Source organism: Stegostoma tigrinum, chromosome 22 (assembly GCF_030684315.1).
Source record: "Stegostoma tigrinum isolate sSteTig4 chromosome 22, sSteTig4.hap1, whole genome shotgun sequence".
Lineage (NCBI taxonomy): Eukaryota > Metazoa > Chordata > Chondrichthyes > Orectolobiformes > Stegostomatidae > Stegostoma > Stegostoma tigrinum.
Window position 1 is genome coordinate 12,773,725 of NC_081375.1, and position 14,551 is coordinate 12,788,275.

General features: G+C 43.9%; 1 protein-coding gene across 1 annotated transcript in view; it reads left to right on the forward strand.

The window, feature by feature from the left end:
- Positions 1-434: 434 nt before the first annotated feature.
- The window catches only part of notum1a (notum, palmitoleoyl-protein carboxylesterase a), a 37,749-nt gene continuing 23,632 nt past the window's right edge, over positions 435-14,551 (forward strand). The window contains exons 1-5 of the mRNA XM_048554809.2: positions 435-1,259; positions 2,884-2,936; positions 8,717-8,812; positions 10,303-10,363; positions 13,002-13,060. Of these exons, the coding sequence (XP_048410766.1) occupies positions 892-1,259; positions 2,884-2,936; positions 8,717-8,812; positions 10,303-10,363; positions 13,002-13,060 (637 nt within the window). The 5' untranslated portion in view covers positions 435-891. The remainder of the gene's footprint in view (positions 1,260-2,883; positions 2,937-8,716; positions 8,813-10,302; positions 10,364-13,001; positions 13,061-14,551) is intronic.

Sequence of the window (14,551 nt, forward strand, 5' to 3'; positions counted from 1 at the left end):
CGGGAACATGTAACACGGCGGCGACATCAAAGGGACTGCGCTCCTGCAATCTCTCCCCCCCCCCAATCCCTGTCCTGTTTGTGTGTGGTTGGGAAGGGGGGGGGGGTGCTGCGGCGACGCAACTGGACAGTGGGGGTGGGGGGGGTGAGAGAAAATCCTCTCCTATTGGTCTCCACCAGCCCCCCCCACACCCAAATGGGGAAGATCAAAGGCGATTGCGGGAACACCTCAGAGAGGGTCGGGGGGGGGGAGGGAGAGGAAGGAGGGTGATGTTTGAGGAGGGGCTGAAAAGTTGGTGCGGGGGGGGGGCGGTGTGTGGGATGAAAGGGCACCTCCATTCACTCCGAGAGTCCGCCCAGTTTTTGCAAACCCAGCAGCTGGCTAGCGCGTTCATTGGCAGGGAGTCAGAGAGAAGATGAAATAAGCGGAGATGGCAAATCAAACACTCCGAGCCATGTTCCTGACCCAAACGGACTTTGTGGAGCTCAGTATTTAACCAGCGTGGTTCCAAGCAGTCAGGGCTGGTCGAGGCTCCTAGTCCAACTCCAGAGGGCTCCTGCAGGAATTGCAGAGAACTTTTAAAAAATATATATACATGAAGTCGGCTTGTAAAAGAGAAAAGATTTAAACTGAAAATAATTATTGGGAAAGTAGATTACCTTTACTGCAAAATTGAATCATTTGGAATGCACGAGTTTTATTTCTGCTTGAGTTTTTTTTAATTAATTAGAAGTTTTCTTAAAATTTAGTTGAGTTTCTTCAGGGGCCAGTTTGTGTTTTTTTTAATTTTGGCGGGGGGGTTGAAATCTTGTCCTGAGACATCGGGAGCAGCCTCTGCGGATTTTGATTTAACTTGCTTTTGAGGGGGAGAGAGAGAGAGTTCCGCAGAGAATGGGCTCCGCTCCGAGCGTGTGGCGCCCGCTCCTCTTCTGCTTCGCCCTGTGGCAGTTCGGCGGCTCCGCCGACGCCAGGAAAAGCTGGAAGGGGGCCCGCCAGAACTCCCACTACCGCCGGCCTCAGGGGCTGTCCGCCCGGGACAAGGGCCAGCCGGAACAGCCGGCAGCAGCAACGCCTGAAACGGAGGAGAGCTTCACGTTGGATTTCACCGCGGTCGAGGGAAACATCGACAGCTTCATGACACAGATCAAGAGCCTGGCTCAATCTCTCTACCCCTGCTCCGTTCAGAAACTCAATGATGACATGAGGCTCTACTTTCTGAGCAACTCCTCGGTTACCTGCAACGACGGCACGCCGGCTGGGTAAGGAATCTCTCCCTTCCAAAAACACTCTCACCTCCCATTGCCCCAAGAGAGTTTCAATTTAGAACAACACCTTCAATCCACGGGCATTCGGCTTCATTTGAACCCGGAGAAAAATTAACCAACCACCCCCCCTTCAAACATTACCCAAATATCTGCAGCCAATAAATGGTCTAAAGTTTTCACGAATTGGTTCCGTTGCTGAAGGGGCCCTCGTTGCGAATTTTATTTTTCTTTCAGTAGAACTCCACTGTATGCATTGGAGCCTCTCTCCTCCCTACACCCCGGTCCCTAACAAAAAAGAGATCTGAGTTAAGGTTTGCTCTGTAAATGTGCCGAGTACAGCAGCCCGGTGGGACTCACTCGCACCGGCACCCGGCACTTTAACTGTAACGAAAAAGAAGGTGACCCCTCTACACATCCCAGCCAACACCCCCTTTCCCCCCCCTCCTTAACCCAATGCGTGTGAAACTCACATCCTAATCAACATCAACTCCCCCTCGTAGAACTCACAGCCTGATCAATTTCACACCTCCCCCCTCCCCGCGTGGAACTCACATCCTGATCAATCTCACTGCCCCCCCCCCCCACCCCTTTGGACCTCACACCCTGATCAGTTTCACACACACACACACACAAACGCCTATTTCAAATCAGAATTAGGAAAAACAACAGAAACAGATTTTTTCAACTTCCAGTTAAACCTTTCACTTTAAAGGCACACGTTACGGTGAGATGCTGAGATTAAATGAGATTGTTTTTCTAACTCCAAAGTCGAGGGGACGGGACGCAGTTCCTCGATCTTTTTGAGTCTTTAATCAGTCATTTTAAACACGAGAACAATTTTGAAAGTGACAAAATTCGGAGCAATGTCGGATTTTAGGAAGTGGTTGGGTGGATTTTCTATATTGTGTACGATGTAAGTAAAAGGCGAATTTGAGAGTTGAACAGGTAACAGTATTGAAGTCCAGAGGCTCTGAAATGCAGACCATCCAACAATCCAGCCTTTTTGGGGATATATGTAATTTATCAAATCGCTGGATGAGAGACTGTCAGTTTCCAGCGAGGGGATGCCCCCGGTTTTATAAACCCCACCACCCGCCCATTCCACTGAAGCTTTAACGGTTCCAAATTCCCGGTGCGCATTATAACTCCGGGAGTAGTAACGTTTTGCCCAGTTCTAAGAAGCGCTGGCGCTGCGGTTGTGGGGGGAGGGGGGAGGGGGGGGGGGAGATGCTCACTGACACACGGTCAGCCATGGTTCACAGCTAACAACCCCCCATCGCCACCCCCAACATCCGCTCGCAGAATAAAGTCCAACCCAGATTCCCTGGCGGAGAAGAAACCCCGAATCTGGACACTTCTCCACGTCAGCTCTGATGAGGGGGTCTGCTAGACTCGAAACGTTAGCTTGCTCCCTCTCTGCACTAATGCCGCCTGACCCGCTGTGATCTCTAGCACTTCTTGTTCGCAGCCAATGACACTTTTGTGTGGAACACCCCAGGGGCGGTATGGGTGAGGGTGCAGAGTAGATTCCTTTACACAAAGTGCACCCTCTCGCTGTACTTTTGAAACGGATTCCCACTTCTCAGTTGATTTCACTGATTTATCGTTGCTTTCACAGGTATTACATGAAAGAGTCCAAAGGCAGTAGGCGCTGGTTAATCTTTTTAGAAGGTGAGTTTGGGGCTTCGAATGCGGGTGGATAGGCTTCTTAAAAACATATTTCATTTATGTAGTGTCTTCCCCATCCCATAGCGCTGCTGGGCAGAGGAATGTTTTGAAGTCAGTCGCTGGTGTAAAACTATTGTGCAGCGCCGATACCTGACTTGACGTTTAGTCAAAATTACATGTTGTGAATTTCACTTCTATCGACTGGCGTTGGCAACGCGGAAAAATGCACGGAATCGTTGAGCGGGGCAGGGCAGCGTCCTCTTCGGAAAGGAGGCTTCAGGTACCACTAAAACGAAACATCCCCGGCGTTTTCTGAAAGGATGTTACTCCTCCCATCCGAATGTCTCGGGCACTTCCCGTTTCCCAGTGTTCCAGATTTCTAGCGCTCGTTGGCGTTTCTCTTGTCGCCTGCCTTTCCCCAGGGATTGAATCAGGCAACTTGACTGTGTCCCATCACATCCTGTTTCTTAAACTTTCATTACAGTGGGGAACTTTGTCTCGGAGAGAAATGAAGATTAATTTGCACACTGGGAATATTGCTAGAATGATTTGATATAATCGAAAATGCAAATTATAAAATCCATCCAGTGTTCTTTTTCCATATTATGCTATTGACATTTTAGTTTAAGAAAAACTAAAAGAACTGCGGATGCTGTAAATCAGGAGCAAAAACAGAAGTTGCTGGAGAAGCTCTGCAGACCGAGCAGCATCTGTGAAGGAGAAAACAGAGTTAACGTTTCAGGTCTGGTGACCCTTCCTCAGAACTGATGGTGGCTGGGAAAGCGTCAGTTTATATGCAGAAAATAGGGAGGTGGGTGGGTTGGGAGTAAACGATAGGATAGAGCCCAAAGAGAGAGAAAGAGGCAGTTGGACAGACAAAGGAGTTGCTAACGATCAGGCTGGGAGGGTGAGTAGTTGCTAATGGGGACTGTTAGTGACTGACAACAGGGGGTGTGTAGTGGCGGGCTGTGTGGTAACAAGGCCTGGTGTGTGGGGTAGGGGGCTGGGACATGGGAGAGTTTTACTTTAAGCCTTGTCCATCAAGGACCCTCGTTCAGATTTCTTCCCTGAAAAGCTATAGTAATTTCACCAACCAATGGAAAATACAGTGAACCAAAGATTCTCTTCCTCTTTGAATCCTCAAAACATGGCCCTCACAATTATTTTATAACAAAATAGAACATAAGGAATAATTGAAGTTATGATCCAGGTACAAGTGCTATACCCGGCACTTGACATTGCTCCCTGCAGTGATACTGTCATAGAGACATACAGCATACACACCCTTCGGTCCAACTAATCCATGCAGATCATGTTCCCAAACTAAACTAGTCTCACCTGCCTGTGCTTGGCACATATCCCTCCAAACCCTTCCTATTCATGTGCTTATCCAAATGTCTTTGTACTCGCATCCACCACTTCCTCTGGGAGGTCATTCACACGTGAACCACCCGCTATATATAAAAGGTGCCCCTCATGCCCTTCTAAATCCTTCTCCTCTCACCCTAGAATTACGCTCCCTCCCTAATTTTGAACTTTTGTACCTTAAGATAAGGACCTTTGCTGTTCACTATATCCATCCCATCATAATTTTAAATACCTCTATAAGGTAACCCCCTTAAACTCCAGTGGAAAAAAAGGTCCTGGCCTATCCAACCTATTTTTACAGCCCAAGTTCTCCATTCCTGGTAACACTTGGGTAAATCTTCTCTGAACCCTCTCCAGTTTCATAATATCTTTCCTATAACAGAGCAACAGAACTGGACACAGTACTCCAGAAGAGGCCTCACAAAAGTCTTGTACGACATGACATCCCAACTCCTCTACTCAAAAGCCTGTGCAATGAAGGAAAGCATGCTAAATGCCTTCAGAGCCGATGTCAATTTCAAAGAATTATCTCCCCGAACCTTTGTGCCTTTCTGATCAGGGTCACTCAACCCAAGATCTTGTTTTTAATTTAAATCCCAGATCATAACATGTCCTGTGCATTCTTCACTCCCGGCCTCCACTGGCTCCTGCCTCAGCAACATCTAGATTTTAAAATTCTCACCCTCATTTTCAAATCCCAATGTGGCTCACTCCTTCAAGCAACAGGAGCCGGGAACATCACATGCAGCCCTCCCATTATCAGGAAAAGCAAGCTGACCCCTAGATAAGACCATAAGACATAGGAGTGGAAGTAAGGCCATTCGGCCCATCAAGTCCACTCCGCCATTTAAATCATGGCTGATGGGCATTTCAACTCCACTTCCCTGCACTCTCCCCATAGCCCTTGATTCCTTGTGAGATCAAGAATTTGTCAATCTCTGCCTTGAAGGTATCTGATGTCCCGGTCTCCACTGCACTCCGTGGCAATGAATTCCAGAAGCCCACCACTCTCTGGTTGAAGAAATGTCTCCTCATTTCCATTTTAAATTTACCCCCTCTAATTTTAAGGCTGTGCCCATGGGTCCTAGTCTCCCCGCCTAACAGAAACAACTTCCTAGCGTCCACCCCTTCTAAACCATACATTATCTTCTAAGTTTCTATTAGATCTCCCCTCAACCTTCTAAACTCTAATGAGTACAATCCCAGGATCCTTAGCCATTCATCATACCTACCATTCCAGGGATCATCCGTGTGAATCTCCATCGGACACGCTCCAGGGCTAGTATGTGAATCTCCGCTGGACACGCTCCAGGGCCAGTATGTTCTTCCTGAGGTGTGGGGCCCAAAAAGATAAAGGTAAACTCACCATAGTCCCACTCTCTCAATAGAGAGATGCCTGGTGGTGAGTTTAACCTGAAGGCCACAATGCCTCAAATGACAGGTGAGCTTGAGAAGGCAGGACTTTAATGGTAACCTTAGCTAAGATGGGAATTGAACACATACTGGTGATGTCACCCCACATTACAAACCAGCCTCCCAGCAAACTAAGCTAACCAACCCCAAAGTTGCACCTATAACACTTCTAACAACTTCAGTACATTCTAACCAATCAGGTTGTTCTGCTGTCCAGCCATTGCTGTAACATCAGAAATATATTAATCAATCTGCAAATAACAGCCTTCCACAAACAGCACAGAAATAATGGTCATCTGTTTATTTTGTGATGTTAATTGGGACTATGGGCTGGTCAGGGTAAAAGCTCCAAGGTAACAAGGCGTTGAACTGGATGAACACAGCAAGCCAAGCAGCATCAGAGGCGCAGGAAAGCTGACGTTTTGGGCCTAGACCCTTCTTCAGAAAATTTTCTCAAGAAGGGTCTAGGCCTGAAATGGCAGCCTTCCTGCTCCTCTGATGCTGCTTGGCCTGCTGTGTTCATCCAGCTTGACACTGTGTATTCTCAGATTCTCCAGCGTCTGCAGTTCCTACAATCTCAGCGTAAAAACTCCACTGCTTTTCTTCAAATTAGCCATGCAAGCTTGTTTTACATCTTATCCAAAAACAGCACCAACAGTGAAGCACCCACTGAGCTCTGCACTGGTGTGTTGGCCTTCACCTTTGTACTCAAATTTCAGGAGTGCTACTCTCAACCTTCTGATCCAGAGGTGAGAGTGCGGCATACTGAACCCTGGCAGGTCTCAATTCCACCCTCTTGTGCAACCTAGATTTTAATTGCCCCTGTACAGGTGGCTGTGTCTTCATTTGCCTGGGCCCCTAACTTTGGAATTTGCTCCCTAAACCTTTCTGCCTTTCCATCTCTCTCAATTTCTTTAAGATCCAAATCTCGACCATCCATCTGACATCTCCTTAAGTGATTCAGAATGAACTTTTGGTCAATAATATTCCTGTGAAATGTTTTTGGGTGTTTTAGTTTGTTTAGTTGCTATATAAATGCAGGTTCTTGTTGTAAGTTGGCTCGTGTTTTTTTAAATCAAAGCTTCTCATTCCAGTTTTCTTCCATTACCTTTCTGGTCAATTATGAATTGTTCCAGGCAATTTGGAAAAAAGCTTGTCTTGTAATTGTTCAGTTTTAGCTTGATACTGAATGATAGAGGTTTGATGGAGAGAGTGCAAATTCTTTTGGGTGTGTAGAACAATTGAATTTGAACCCAACAACCTCCTTCCTAGCTTCCTATCTTGTGAATTTATAATCCAAAATGAATCTAAACAAGGGATGCTTAGGTCTGCTATCGAATCCGTTGCAATATTAATTATTCACCTCAGTGTAAATCTCATGTTCCCTTCATTTGTCTGTCACTATTAGTGACAATGGTGGAAATAGTTTGATGGGCTAAAGTTACAAGCAACAAAAATGTATTGGTATAATATCAAAGCAATTTGGGTCAAGCAAAGTTTCCAATTATGTTGTTACAATAATATGGTAAATAAAAACTTTGGTGTGGATGTTTAGCTGTGAAGTGGAATGTAATGTAGTTAACTCAGCCACGTTAGGGGCATTTAAACAGTCCTTTGATAAGCAGATGGATGATGATGGGATAGTGTAGGGGGATGAGCTTAGATCAGTTCACAGGTCGGTGCAACATTGAGGGCCAAAGGGCTTGTTCTGCGCTGTATTGTCCTATGTAATAAGTTTGGTAATTTTCCGACTTAGCATCAGCAGCTATAAACATTCAGCTACTTCTCTAAGCTTCTTCGAAAAGGGAACCCACAGCCCCACCTGGCCTGGCTTATTGTGACTCCAGTGCCACGGTACAAGTTTGATTCTTCGTGTCCTTAGCATGACAAGCGAAGGACAATAAATAATGCCTAGTTTGTGTCATCTGCTTCTCAAAACCTCTAATGCTAAAAGTGGTTTCTGTAATTGAGAGAGAGTGGGTTGTATTTTAACCCTGAGGGAATGGGGTTTAAGTGAACTAAAGTTGCATGGATCTTGTTGAGTGACAGAAAGCATTGTATATCGGGGCACGAATAAAACATAAGTACTTTTGGATTTGGTACTGAGGATATTTTAAATAAGCTGTTGTCATTGTTAATTTAGAGATTTAAAGTTTATTCATTTTGGCATGTTTTTGTAAAATTTGCCAGAGAGCTTATAATTACCTCAGTATGTTCCATTTATTGTACTGATTTTGTGCCACTTTAAAGAGAAAATTTGGAACCATTGGTTTGACATGGGTAGTGGGTTGAAGAGTTCAGAGCCTTACATTTATGTTTCACTTTGTAAATAAAATCTACAGCTCTATTAAGATTAACTTTGGGCTCCCCCATCACCATTTGGTTGTCAGATGTTTTATAAAATAGCTAGTTTTTGAGTCATATGAGTTGGGGGTATATAGGGGCTTCCTCTCTCTGTGGCTTGTTTGGGGATTTGCTGTCAAGGTGTTACTCTGCTTTATAGTTTGCATGTACTTACAAATGGCTCATGTTTTCAAAATTTTCTCCCAGATTTTCAGCAGTATTTAACTTTTAGTCCCATTTTCTTTCCTGCATTGTTTTGCCTCCAACTTAGCACTTCCCGATGCCCTGACCCTATGATGTCGCTCAGTCACCTCATTGAGATGATCATCACAACAATGTCCAAAACAAAACCTTATTGGGCCATTCAACCGATTCCTTCCTCCTCTTCCTGACCTTCCCCATCCACTTTTTGTTCATGAGTAAATGTCTGACTTATCTTCCAGTCCCCAGTCCTGATGAGGCATTTAAAGCTAACAGTTAACCCGCCTTTTTCTCTTTTTTTTCAATACTGAATGACATCGGTTTTTATTCATAGACGTCTAGTATTTACATCCTATTGATATTTCTGGAGAGCAGAATTGGTAGGGTTCTAACCCACACATGTCTCACACTGGTTATTCTACTCCAGCTTGAATTTGCTGTTTGCTTCTTCCTCCCAGGTGGCTGGTATTGTTTTAGCAAAGAGAACTGTGACACGCGATATGATACCATGCGCCGGTTAATGAGCTCCACCAATTGGCCTCGAAGTAAAACAGGTTGGTGTTGGAAATTAATGCTTGAATGTTGCACTAATATTCAAGCAACAGTGAAAAAACTTTTCAGAAGAATAAAGCATTAAAATAATCATTTTGAGATAATCATTCACTGGATGATATCTCCAAAACCCTGCAGAAATGTGCTATAACAATTCACTGTTTGTCAAGATACTGGCAATTCATAGACTGCATTACTGTACTCATGTAATCTTTTTGAAAAATGCCAAAGATCATATGATGCATTTAAATGATCCATTGAAGCGCCTTTGGACATTTGGAGAATGTCAAGGACACTATATAAATGTAAGGTGTTGTTATTGTACACAGTACAGGTATTCTGCTTCGAGACTTGAATGGGATGAAGCACTAATCTCAATAATTTCTTATCCTCCTCTCTGCTTTCCAATGTTTTATCTGTCTGGCTGCAGAGCTGACGAGCTAATAAGCTGGGATAAAAAAAATTTATTTTTTTTTCCCCAAGGGCTCCTCTTGAAATTTTCTTGGAGGGTAACTTTTTGATTTTCAGGGTGACTTGGTTTTCATGGGCTCCTTATCCATAGATGACAAACAAAATAACATTACTTTCCGTAGTTGTGTTAGCATTTGGGGTACTTGGGCTTGCACAGGAGCTGAATTACATGAACTCATCAAATTTCTCAATAATCATCACCTCTCCCTTAGACTTAAAGGAACAAAGCATAATAAAGGCATTAAGTTCCGAATCACCGCAGGATTTAAACTGCAATAAGACAACAGGCATAGTTTAGCAATAAATAAAAGCACAACAATGTGGATGCTGGATATTTGAAATAAAAATAGAGTGGTTTAACTCAGCAGGTCTGGCAGAATCCGTGGAGAGAGGAATAGAGTTATTGTTCTGAGTCTGATATGATTCTTCTGGGCAATAGTCCTGCATATGGGGATGACTTTTCTGATTGTTGTTTTGCTCCTGTGATTGAAGTTTCCTTGTCATTTGGAGCCTCACGGGGTGAAGTTTCCTGCCACCACTGTTTATTTTGGACAAAGATGGTTTTGCAGTATCCTCAAATCGGTCAATCTAGTTTCTAATGGATAGGGATGGCCACGGAAGGCTACCCACAATTAATGCAGATTGACTTAATTGGCAATTTCACACATTGACATTATAAAAATTAAGATATTTCCCATGACTGAAGACTTTTGCAAATTAACTATTCATTTGTAACTCAAATACCCATAATTTTGCTGGAGTTTGCTCAACATTCAGCAATCTTATTACATACTGGAAGCCCCAGCCCTAATTCTCCAACTGCTGAAGAACATGGGTGAACTGTCCTAATATACAATCTCAATATGCAACAAAGTTGACCATGGATGCTTTATATCCCTGACAAGTCAAAATGCCGGTTTCCATCAAACTGTTCCGCTAAATATGGAAAAGAAATGTGGTGTGTTGTCAAATTCTCATTAAGCCCATGGACCTGATGTTTCTGGGGCTTTTCTTTCATCAGGAACTGGAATCCTGTCTCCTCAGCCAGAAGAAAATCCTTATTGGTGGAACGCTAACATGGTGTAAGTTTTCGTCGACTCAAACAATTAGGAACCAAATTTAGAAAATTTATGATGTATGAATATTAAACACAACGTCGGATAACTTGAAACAAATTCACTTGATGGCTTGCAAAAATGCGACACCTGGTTTGACACTGAATGTCCAAGCCCATGACCTCAACCTACCACATGGTCAAGGACAACAACTGAATAGAAGATCACAACCATCAAATTCTCCCTCGAGTTACACACCAGCCTCCTGACTTGGAAATATATCATTGTTCCTTCATCCATGTTGGATCAAAATCCTGGACTTCCATATATATCAGGACAGTGGAAGTACCTATGCCATACAATCTGCGGCGGTTCAAGAAGGTGTCTCATTGTCTTTTGTTTTACGGTCTTTCATGGGAAGTGGACTTTGCTGGCTGCACCAGCATTTATTGTCCACTCCTAACTGCCCTTGAGAAGGTGGTGGTTAGCTCCTTCCTTGGACTGCTGAAGTCCATAGACTGCAGATATTCTTACTATGCTCCTAGGAAGGTGGTTCCAGGAATTTGGCTTAGTAACTGTGAAGGAGTAATGAGATAGTTCCAAATCAGGAAGGTGTGTGGCTTGCATGGGAACTTGCAGGTAAGTGGCGATATTCCCATGTATCTGCTGCCCTTGTCCTTCAAGTTGGTAAGTTGGTGTTGAAGATGCTTTGGTGAGTTGCTGCAATGCATCTTGTAGATGGTACACACTGCTGTGACCGTCTTTGGATGGTGGAGAGATTGAATTGAAGGTGGTGAATGGAATGCTGAGTAAGGGAGTTGATTTGTCCTGGATGGTGTCAAACTTCTTGCGTGTTCCCTGAGGGTACCAGCGAGACTGACATTCCATGAATAAATGAAAAGTGATACACATTGCAGAACTTCACAAGCTTCAAACTCTCCCCTCCCCTGACTGCACCCCAAAACCAGCCCAGCTTGTCCCCGCCTCCCTAATCATTCCTCCCACCTCAAGCCCCACTCCATCCCCTACCCACTGACCTCATCCTGCCCCCTTGACCTGCCCATCCTCCCTGGACCGACCTATTCCCTCCCTAACTCCCCACCTACACTCACCTTTACAGGCTCCATCCCCGCTTCTTTGACCTGTCTGTCTCCTCTCCAACTATCTTCTCCTTTATCCATCTTCTATCCACCTCCCACTCTCTCCCTATTTATTTCATAATTCCCTTCCCCTCCCCCATTTCTGAAGAAGGGCCTCGATCCAAAACTTTAGCTTTCCTGCTCCTCTGATGCTGCTGTGTTCATCCAGCTCGACACCTTGTTATCACAAACTGCAGGAATCCTGATTTCTTCTGTGCTGGGTCAATCGATCAAAGTAAGGGGAGGAGTGGATACATTACCAGTGGCTGAAGTACCTTTGCATCATGAGGGAAAACATGAAGTGGGATTCCATGCTTGTAATTCCTGTTTAGCACTTCCCTCGTGATTAATGGCTTTGGATAAGTTGGGGTTCGTAGTCAAATTTGAAACGTTTCCTTGGGGCAGTGGTGGCATCCCTGCCGGTGAGACAAAAGCATCACCTCAGGACTGAATGGCGAAGGAAGCTGAACTCATAAGCAGGTTGGTCATGACCTACAATCCCTTACAATACATTGCAATGGCAGGCAGTCAGAGCAGGAGAAACTCCTGGTCAACCACACGACAGAAGTAACACTGGAACCTGTACCATTACAATCCATAGCCCTAGACTACAACATGTATTTAAAGTCACAGCCAACTGGAATCCATGAGTGAACTGTTAACTAATCACCACTGTAGTCAGTCAGCTCGCCACACTGAATGGTTAGGCAGGCAGGAAGAATGGTTATTTGGGGCTTTTTCATGCCTGATCAAGTATTTGCACCTCCGGGCGATGTTGTGCGTAAAGGAAGAACATGAGGGAAACATTGAACAATGTAATTATGTTAAACCTGGGAAAGTAAAATGGTTGTGTAGAACCACATTACACGTACCAACACTGACTTCACTATTTCTGTCTAGGGAAATTAGTAATGAATTTGCTTGTACTCTTATTGATGCTGTAATTCTTATGCTGGGATTGCGTTATTTTTCGTTTTTTTTCTCATTAGAATTATCTGCAAAAAGGTAGACGGCACACCAAAGTATGCTGTGTAATCATTCCAGGAACTCCTGTGCATTCACTGAACCACACTCTATATTCTATATATATATAGCATAAATACAGACTGGAAATTACAATCTCCTGCATCATTTCCCCTGATTTGTAGGTTATTTTTCTGCCACTGTCATTTAATCCTATCCACCACACACCATCTAGGGTAGAAGACAGTGCTGACCTGCTCCTTGACCTCAGACAGTTCACTTTTAATACATTTAGGAAGTTTAAGAGAATAAGTACCAGGGTTGTACCCTCCTTGTTGTGAAGAACCAGAGGTCTGTTTCCCTGTGATACCAGTCCTCCCTCAAAGTCCTCTTGGAAAGTCTAGGGCTAGCTTTTTTGGATTATCATAGGCATAAGAAACTCTTGTTCATCTTCTCCCATCTATAAGAAATTTGTGTAATTCTGTGTGACGCTGAACATTATATATCTATTTGAATTGTAATATCTGGCATGTTGATTAACTGCACTCTTATTCATATTTCAGTTTTATCCCTTATTGCTCAAGTGATGTCTGGAGTGGAGCATCCCAGAAATCTGAGAAAAGTATGTTTTTGTTTGCTTCTATGTTGTCTTAAGCAGAATGTATCTCTATCAAACTTATGTAGAGTTGCCAAATGAATAAGTTGGAGTGACACTAAGCCATTCACATGTGGAAGGACATAGTCTGATAGCTGAACTCAGTTGACTGACTATGCCCAGGACAGTGAAATGGGCACTACAGATCACCAGAGTGTTTTTAACTAATGTCCTAAATCCTGATTGTTGTCAAGTTATTAGAATTGGAAAGTTTGCATGCATTGGGGCAGAATCTGATTTACTTATTATGTCCTGTGATGTCCAGCGCCTTACCAATGGTCAGTGTGATGAATGAACATTTTGATGTGGTATTGGAGGACCTGTGAATTTAGCTAATTGAACCAAACAAGTTTACAGTCAGAAGTAGACCATCTAACCATTTCAGTAATAAAATTGACAGTAGTACAAGTGACCAGAAAGCTGTATTGTCAGAAAGAGCTAGCTGGTTCCCTAATGTCATTTAAAAAAAGAAACATGCAGTTCTTATCCCAGTCACAGATTAACAGAAATGCCCTTTGAGGTGATCTAAAAGTCACCCAGTTACCATCACTTTCTGGGCAACAACTGCTACTCTTACCAGTGATACTTGCATTAAAACGTCAATCAGATTTGCGCAAGTTTTTTTGTTAGAACAATCTAAAATTATTCACGTGGCCCTGCTGTCTTCCCCAGTCCTTTAAAGGTGCAATGGCCTCTGTCTTAACAAGAGCTAGCCATTTGGATACAGAACTGGCTCAAAGGTAGAAGACAGAGGGAGGTGGTGGAGAGTTGCTTTTCAGACTGGAGGCCTGTGACCACAAGGATCAGTGCTGGGTGCACTGATTTTTGTTATTTATATAAATTGTTTGGATGCGAACATAGGAGGTATGGTTAGTAAGTTTGCAGATGACACTAAAATTGTAGGTGTAGTGGACAGGGAAGAAGGTTACCTTGGAGCAAAACAGGATCTTTATCAGATGAGCCAATGGGCCAAGCTGTGGCAGATGGAGTTTAATTTAGATTGATGTGAGATGCTGCATTTTGGAAAGGAAAATCAGGGCAGAACTTATACACTTTAACGGTAAGGTCCTGGGGAGTGTTACTGAACAAAGAGACCTTGGAGTGTAGGTTCATTGTTCCTTGAAAGTGGAGTCGCAGTTAGATAGGATAGTGACAATGGTGTTTGGTATGCTTCCCTTTATTGGTCAGTGTACTGAGTAAAGGAGTTGGGAGGGTCATGTCGCGGCTGTACTGGACATTGGTTTGGCCACTTTTGGAGAATTGCGTGAAATTCTGGTCTCCCCTCTACAGGAAGGATGTGATACCTGAAAGGGTTCAGAAAAGATTTACAAGGATGTTGCCGAGTTTTGCGGGTTTGAACCATGGGGAAAGGCTGAATAGGCTGGGGCTATTTTCCCTGGACTGCCGAAGGTTGAGGAGTGACCTAAAAGAGGTTTATAGAATCATGAGGGAATGGAT